The 9,136-nt window shown below is 33.3% G+C and overlaps 1 protein-coding gene across 2 annotated transcripts; it reads right to left on the bottom strand.

The window, feature by feature from the left end:
• Nucleotides 1-342: 342 nt before the first annotated feature.
• Nucleotides 343-8,770, bottom strand: LOC120067121 (RING-H2 zinc finger protein). 2 transcript variants are annotated; one of them, XM_039018544.2, is made up of 2 exons: nt 7,674-8,770; nt 343-1,147 (listed from the first exon to the last, which is right to left on the bottom strand). In XM_039018544.2, the coding sequence occupies exons 1-2, from the start codon at nt 8,520-8,522 to the stop codon at nt 845-847; spliced, it is 1,152 nt and encodes a 383-aa protein (XP_038874472.1). In that variant the 5' UTR covers nt 8,523-8,770; the 3' UTR covers nt 343-844. The 2 variants fall into 2 exon arrangements, with proteins under 2 accessions (XP_038874472.1, XP_038874473.1); XM_039018545.2 differs by lacking the exon at nt 343-1,147 and adding an exon at nt 4,691-4,955.
• Nucleotides 8,771-9,136: the final 366 nt, after the last annotated feature.

Genomic DNA, 9,136 nt, shown 5'->3' with positions numbered 1-9,136 from the left:
GATAAATATAACACATATAAATCATACATGAAAAACAAGCATTCACATACATCATTCCACTATTTATTATAACAATTTTAATATATAGCATGATGCATGGACATGCTTAGTGTAATTATACATCATTATAACATTAACACTTATATCATGATGCATGAACATGCTAATTTAATCATGCATCCAAACCCTTATATTTAATAATGATGCATGTAAATGTTTATCCTAAGGTGGGTATTTTTGAATCTATATGACATACAATATGTAATATGAATTCAAATATTAATCAAAACATACATCCAATGCATAATTAAATTAATTTAAACAGCAAAAAAATTAGACCGATTTTGGCACCCTAATGCAAAATTAATTAATTAAATTAATATAAATATTATATCAACTTAATTAATTAATATTAATCAATAAATACAAAAACAAAACTAAGTCAAAAAAAGGACTTCAGCTACTGTCTTCTCTCGCGCGTGCACTGCTAGGACTCTGCCAAACTTCGGAGTGTTGCAACACTACGAATCCGATTTGTTTCGCCTCGCCTTTCAGCGTTGCAACGTTGTGATAGCAGCGTCGTGACGCTGAATGGTAGAATGCTTATGTTCTGCTTGTTTTCGTCTCCGAACTTGCCTCGAACACCTCCATTTCTTCTAATCTCTTCAGCAACCATTGCTCTTTCAATCGACACGGACTTACAGGCTCGAAGCAAGAATTAAAATGTCCAAAAAGTACAATGGACTCTTATATTTTAATTATATTAAAAGTAATCTAGGTGCCAAAATTGAAAACCTCTAATCTGGCAAACCTTTATTCAAAATGCAAATTTAATAACCCACCTCTAAACTGATTTTTGTTTTGAAAAATACGAAGAACAAAGATGCAATAAATTGGCTCTGATACCAATTGAAGGGATTGGATCCCGGAACAGAAACATTGTGAATGACTTGCATCCCGCAAATTGGTTTTTACATAAACAAAAATAGTAAACTAAAATAGAATAAATGCAGAACAAACATGTAAATAACATGTCGTAGGGAAAGGATAGAACCATGTAGATTCCCAAGCTCCTCCAACGATCCTCTCGATGTTCCAACGAACGACTCCTCCAACGATCTTGAACACAAACCTTTCCTCGAACAATCTTGAACATGACCACGAGAGTAACTTTGTTATTCTCAAAGATTCCAATAGAAAGATAGGTGGTATCCAACTATTGGAAGAGGGTGAGAAGGAAAACTTTTTGGGAGAGTAAAGATGATTTCTTTTGTGGCTTAGTAAAATTGCACAATGAATGCTTCGAATTCTATTGTATTCTGTGTGTGTCCCAAAAAGGTCATAGAGAAGACTTGATATAGAAAAGGGTCAACCTGTTCTCCTAGTCTATTTCCAATTTTCCCTTGTGCACATATTTAATTAATTGATACAATTAATTAAATAACTATTTATACATTAAATCCAATTTAACGTGTATATACATACATACATATATATATACATACATACATATATATATATATATATATATATATATATATATATATATATATATATATATAATTATCATAAACATCATATGTATATATGCAACACCTCTCTATTAATTAATTAATTCTTTATGAATTTAATTCACTTGAATTAATTATTTGAATCTCATTCAAATGTTACTTTCCAACTTAATTTGAATTATAGATCAATCCATAATCAATTACATCTTGTATTATTATGTTCGCGGCTCTCACTTGGTCCTATTTCCAAAATAGTAGGCATATTGAGTCGGAAAACTAGCCACCCTCACTCATACAAATCAAAGGACAATCCTTCGTGAACAGAAGTTCATAATATACTCAAGATTAAGACTAAGTTGCCTAAGTCAATAGGATCCTAACTAGTTAATGATTTTACATCTAGTGGTTACTATTTCACAGTGGCGGTCTTATGCAAGCTCATTTCATAGGATATCCTCACTCGTGTGTCACCTACACAAATGTGTTGGATCATTGCGTTTGTATCAAACACAAAGTGGGTCGTATCCATAGTGTGACCAAGATAAGGTACTCAGTCTTATCCTTATATTATATATATAGACCCTTTAGGTTGTATCTTGAACATTGATTCATGTATATCTCCACATACAGTTTATGACTCATAAGGCAGTCTTGGATGTTAGTTTATTGGATTTAGGATTATTAAGACAAAATAGAAAACAACACAAAAATATTTATTGAATTAACATCTATAATTCTTTATTGATGATGGTCAAGTAGCCCCCAAGCAACAAAAAGAGTTGAGTTTTGGGTTGCCACTAAAAGACAAGGTCTACCACCCCACATTACTGGTTAGTTGCTTAGGGATTTTGGGAATTTAGTTATATGTAATTGAGTCGGAAGTTGAAATTAAAATTTGTATAAACATTGAATTTGGTTGTAATAAAACAAGAGTTTAAGTTTGTCCATCATTGGGATTATAATGAGATAGAGTAAAACAAATCAAGACAGATAGTAAGTAACACAATAGGATGATATTTATTGTCCTCACACCTCCTACTAGATAAAAGAGGTAAGCTTGGGAGGGATATGACAAATAATATTAGACATATAAATAAGGGTATATTAGTCATTGAGCTTCAAATTTTGGGTTTCTATATGTAACCGCTAGACAAAAATATAAACTTTGTTAGTTCTGGACAAAAGTAAAATATATATCCCTAATACGGTCTGGTCCATTTATGTAGTTACCTCCTTAATTAATCCCAACTCTTCCTTAATAAATTGAGCACATTTCAAGTTTACTTGTGAGTTAGCCATAATTTATAACTCAGTATGCTCTCTCTTCTAAATGCCTCTTGTGAACCCAAGCTTAACAAAAGCTGGTGTTTCAACATTTTAATTTGTAATTTGATCCATAGAGTTTCAAAGGTTTTTTTTTTTTTTGTTAGTTCTCATAGTTGGGCTTAGTTGCAAACAGTTTTTTTTTTCTTTTTTTTTTGGGTATAGATGACCTAAATTTTAGATGGTTAATGTTAATTGTCCTAAGTTTTTAAAATGATGAAGGATTGATAACGTGTAGAAATACAAATTATTGTTATTTCTTAAATAAAATAATTAAGGTATAGAAATGTATTGACTTGAAAAGAATATCATGAAAAAAAATATCATCATTGAATTTAGCACATGCAAAACTAATTGTCCTGAATGTTACAATTCTAACCCCTAAAAATGTAGGAATTAGAATACAAAAAGCAGAACTTAACGAGAAAGTTTGTGCTGGAACGGTGAACGCATAAGAAGCCGGACAAACATAACAATACGGTGAAAACGAAACCATACGTTGAAAAAAAGTATGCAGCAAGAAGATGATTTAATGCATGGGTGATGACACAATGGTAAGAAGTGCATTATATGTCCAGTTAAAACGTAAATTGGAAGTTGATTTAAAAGGAATGCAGCAAAACCAATGGATTGATGACTTGAGGAAAAGCGACAGAGTAGGATATGGAATTAATTGTAAAGTATGTCAGGAAATCATTGGAGAGAGCATTGAAGGACGATCAATTGGAGCTATAAATAGTGCAAGTCTCGCACACTAAGGGGCTCTCTCTTTTTTCAGTTATGGGGAGAAATTCTTGAGTTTTCGAGTTAGTAAGAGTGGAAGACAAGGGAGAGATCTATCTTTCATTCTCCAACACAAGTGCAGTGAGCTAATCACAATAGCCAAAGGAAGCTGGAAATTGTGACTGATGACTTTGACACCTTCATTTCTCCAATCAAATTTCTTTCATCCATTTTTATTTTCTCATTCAAATTTATATTAAGACATTCACATTGTGTTTGTATTTTATTCTTAATATAAATCATGAGTTTTATCATCTCTTATGCACCTATGTGCTTGTTTTCCCCCCACAATGAATAGCTAAGTCTTTAATGGGTTGGGAAGAATAAATCAACATTCTAATGAGTTTTGCATAAGTAGAAGTTCATCTTGTTTAATGTGTGCACAATTCTATTGCTTGAATCCATCTAATCAATCGGTTCAAGTAGAAATAGCTAACTACTTGAGAGAATAAGTGGTTGTAGAAATCATTAAACACAAAAGTAATGACTTTTTTGTTCATTTAATTTAAGCATGCATCTTAGAAATAAGATTAATGTGGCTTAACCACTAAGAAGTGATGGCTTTACTTTGTTAAGTTAAAGATATGAACTGATCCTCATACATAAACTCGAGCAAATGATGATGAATCTTCTCAACCCTACATTCATCTATCAATTGTTAGTTAATTAAGACAAGCTTGCTAGACTTTTGTTGCAGGTCTATCATTAACGCATATCCACTTCTATGTTCAACACATGCCCATTTGCATCATCAACGCATTTCAATCTAATCATCACTTTCTACGCTTAACTTTGTCTGGCCTTTCAGCTTTTTATAGAAAGTCATCCATTTTAATTAGTTTAAAACACTCATAGAAAATTGACAAATATTAAAACGTAGAAATCATTCAATGACCAACATTAATTAGTTGCCATAAAAGTCTGTGTTCAATCCTGATACTCTTCAGGACACTCTAATCAAGTTTATACTTGGACTTGATTAGAAAAAATTGGTGTTTAATTTAAGATAACATGAGCAATCAATACCAACAAAATAGTCATTCTCAAAACCGAACAAGGATGATTCGCTGTCATTGTCAGAATGCACTAAGAGCATGTTTATTATTAATACTTTCCTTAGTAATTTTAGTGTGTGAAGTTAAAGTCATTCGTACAATAGTATTCCCATACACTAGGTCTCTTCCTCCCTCTCTTGTGCTCACACTCCTCCATCTCTTGTGCTTGCACTTGTGTTCACTTAATCTAATACAATAGTACTCTCACATGCTAGGACTCTTCCATCGTCACTTCTTCACACTCACACTCCTGGCTCTCTCACTCGCACTTGCCACTCTGAACCTTCATTAATGATGTGTGAGGGACAATATGAATAATTAACTCTCTTAATGTATTATGACAATGATAGAGAGTCATCTTAATTATTTTCCAAAATTGAACAAATAACATTAACCATATGAAATTGGTCATCCATATTAAAAAAGGACCTTATTTTTCAATTAAGTTCTAATGATTTGGGTTTAATTTCAATTTAGTACATATAGTTTTAAAATTTCTTATTAAAAAATAAAATAAAATAAAAAAAACCTTCCAAGTTTGTTCCATTTTCAAATTAGAGAGGAACATTGAGCAAAAAGAAAAAGTAACATAGCAAGTGACAAACGATTGTATTTTAAAAGCTTGAAAACCTAAATAAAAATTTTGAAAGTTCAAAATCAAAATAAAATAAACTTTAAAGTTCAGTGATGAATATGAATTCAAATGCTAAGTGATGGCTAACTCACATTGTGTGAAGTTTGGGTTCACAAGAATTCACGATGTTAAGTTATGGCTAACTCACAAGTTAAATTATGGCTTTTTAAATCATATTGGAAGTCAAAAGAGACCCAAGTAAATTAGAATTCAAAAAATTCAACAAATATGTATTTAGCAAATAATCCTATTTTCAAATTCCGTGTCCCAAATCGTGTAAATTTTCAAAATATTATTATATTTTCATTTTATCAATATTTTGAATGTTTAATTTTAAATTATAGATATATATTAAATAAAGATGATAACATTTAGAAATACAATAGGTCATGTTATAAACTCAATTCATTTTTTGAAAAATACATATTTAATGAATTATAAATTATATAATATTACAAAATAATAATCATATAATATTTTAAAACATAAATCATGTTCATAAAAATAATTAATAATACTTTATTCTCAATTGAATATTAATAGATAACTTCAACTAATTTAATGATTTATAATATATTATATAAAACACATTTGAAACAATTGACATTGTTTTTTAGTTTTTTGTTTTTAAAATTATGTCTATGAATACTACTTGTACTTCCAAATTTCTTCGTTTGTTATCTACTTTTTATTACTAATTTAAAACTAAGCTAAATTTTAAAAACTAAAAAAAAATTGCTTTCAAAAAGTTATTTTTGTTTTTGGAATTTGACTAAGAATTCAACCATTGTACTTGAAAAAGTTACAAATCATGGTAAGAAATGTAGATGAAATAAGTTTAAATTTAAAAATAAAAACCAAATTATTACCCAATGAGATCTAAATTAATTGTTTGATATTTTGGCAAGGATTTTGCTTAATGGGAGCCTCAACACTTCGGAAGTTTTGCAAAGGAAAAATTCGTCTACATGCCTAAGGCCGTCGGTCTACTTTCTATGTTTTAAGAATGACTAATGAGGGATCTCTCGTCCATATATTTTCTTGAGTGTTCTTATGTTCACCATTGTCGGAGGCTCTTATTTGATCTCTTCAATATTAGTTGGGTAAATGTGGCTCTAAGCCTCTAAGTGGAATTCACTTTTATGTGGCTCTGAGTGGAATTCACAAGCTTCCTTGCTTTAGGTAAATGCAATCAAGGTCTTGCTTTCTGATCTATGGTTTAAAAGAAATCAATATATCTTCTAAATTAAAGTTCTTCTCAGAGTCGAGTTGCCCGGTTTAATTCGGTCCGTTTAAAGGCTGCATCATGGTGCTTTCTCATAGACCAGGCTTCCTCTCTTTGAACCAAGAAGCCACTTCTCCTGCTCCATGTCATTGGTAGGCTTACATTGACTTCCACAAATGTGAAGTAGAGGAGCAAGCAAAACCTTTCCATAAGAGTCTTTCAAGTTCCAAGACAACCTCACTAAATATCAATGGGGACAAATGGTAACTTTCTATCCGATCTCTTAGAACTCAGGGACTGTTTGGAGGCTCAACATGAGATTGTATATCCCCACATCTTATATCATCTTAGTGTTTGGAGGCCTATTATCGTATCTCACCGATTTTAATTGTTTGTGGATCCATTTTCAGAACGCGTTTCATATCTCACCGTCATTTTCCATCCGTGTATCGTATATCATCTCAGTCTTGAACATAATCGATCAAAACTCCCCAAACATCAAAACACATCAAAACTCCCCACATTCTATATCATCTCAACGTCCCAAACAGTCCCTCAAAGACATATGTGTACAACCTCGGTTCAAGACTTCAAGTAAGGTCATCTACCAGGTAACACTGTTTTCCATATGGATACTATGGCAGAAAAAGAAGGCCTAGAATGTTGATGAATGTATATGAAGTGAATAATCCAAGTTTCCTAATGTTTCCTCAGCTTGTTAATATCCATGGGCGCCTGACTATAGACTGTATGTACTGATACACTTTTATCCAAAGTTTATTGCCTTTAAGATCTAACTGATATGAGAAGAATATCTGCTCCAATGCCAAACCATGGTCGAAAAAGGCTAGAAACCTTTATTCCCCACTACCTTCTGGTGCAACTGTGCTTGCTTACAAATTTTAAGCTTTCATTAGTATTCATGTGAAACTAGCCTTTCACCAAGTTAGATCCAATGTTAACAAACGAACGAAATAGAACAAATTGCTGCTTATGGAATTAGAAAAAGAGAAAAACTAATCATCTGTCCACTGCAATAATGATTAGGATCAGAGGGTTGGAAATGATGATGTAACATGTAAGACAGAAAGCAGTAAAGCAGTAGTATAGTGAACTCAAAAATCCACAGAATCAGGACTAACCCACTTCCAAAAATGCTTCTTGACGGACACAGCCTGGTCCGCAATGCTCGTCTCCTCAGAATTTCCGTATTCCTCCTCTTCCACAGTGCAGAACTCTCCCTCGGGTAAACCTTCCACCCAAACATCCATCGAATGCAAAACGTAACAAGCCGGCAAACCAGGGTAGGAAACCGAGTTGCGCTCCTCAATCTTCATTTTATAGGAATCTGGAACAATCCTCACAATTTGAGAACAATCGGAATCCCCAATAATGGAACCGAGCTCTTCTTTGACAGCCCGGTAGACGGCAGATTCAGGGGTCTCATTGGGCTTCATTTTCTCAGACAAGGGTCGGTTTCGATTCCGTAGGGTGCCATCAGAGAGTTGCTGGTGGGATTCAACGAGAACCCGGTGATGATTATCAAGAATTCGTAGAGAAAGGACATGAAGGGTGCGGATGGGAGGGTTGGAATCGGCAAGGGAAGTTTCTCCTTGGGAGATCTCGAGCCAGAGGTTGTGGACGTTCTTGGTACCAGGGTTTACGCCCCAAGAAGCAAAAGAATCGGAGGGGAGGCGAGGTTTAAGCCATTCGGAGAGGGATTGAGGAGAGGTGAAGGTCAAGGATAAGGATTTGGAGTTGGGAAATTGTGAGAGGGGCATGGAATTGGAGGGTATCTTGAGAAAACGGCGAGGGTTTAATTGAATAGAGAAAGCAGGAAATTTGAAGGATTTGGAGGAGGAGGAAGAAGAGAAGAAAACGAAAAGTGATAGAGCCGCAAGGAAAAAGTCAGGAAGAGCCGTAGATTTGTTGAGGTGAGCAAGATTGGAGAAGGGTTGTGGGGGTGGAACTGGAGCTGGGGCTGATGGCATATCAACGATCACGTTTGCTTTGAAACAAGACAGCTTTGAAATCGATAACCAAGTCCATACCACAATACCCAGAAGAAGAAACACAAGCAAAGCACAGGTGGGGGACGGCTTGGCCAAATCGCAATACAGACGAACTTCTGATTCAGAAGCTCAAGGAAAATAGGCCAAGATAATCTAACAAATAACTCTTTTTTTTTCTTTTTCTTTTTTTTCTTTAACACGTTTCTTTCAAAGGGTGAATATATCCTCCTCCTTTTTTTTTTTTTCCTTTCTTATCCTTATATTATCAAAACATCAAATACTATAAAAAAATTGATCAAATCTCTTCCAATATAACTGCGTCCTTTGCTAAATGACCACACATTCTCATTCATTTTTTTTTCCTTGATCTTTAGATCAATTTTTTTAGACAATTTAAAGAGTAATTCTTATAAATAGAAAAAAAAAAAAAACAAAACAAAACAAAAGTATTTACCATCTATAACAAAAAAATTGTCAAAGGAAGAGAAGTTTTTTTTTCAAAATTCCTAAAATATCCTTTCGATTTGAAATCTGCGTGTCCTCATCTACGATTTCTTTCCCGTCGTTCTTCAGCTTCTTCTTCGACGTTCTTC

This window comes from Benincasa hispida, chromosome 12, assembly GCF_027475165.1.
Source record: "Benincasa hispida cultivar pf3 chromosome 12, pf3_genome.v1.1, whole genome shotgun sequence".
Classification (NCBI taxonomy): Eukaryota; Viridiplantae; Streptophyta; class Magnoliopsida; order Cucurbitales; family Cucurbitaceae; genus Benincasa; species Benincasa hispida.
Note: the sequence above shows the minus strand (reverse complement) of the source record. Positions and strands in the feature narration are given on the sequence as shown.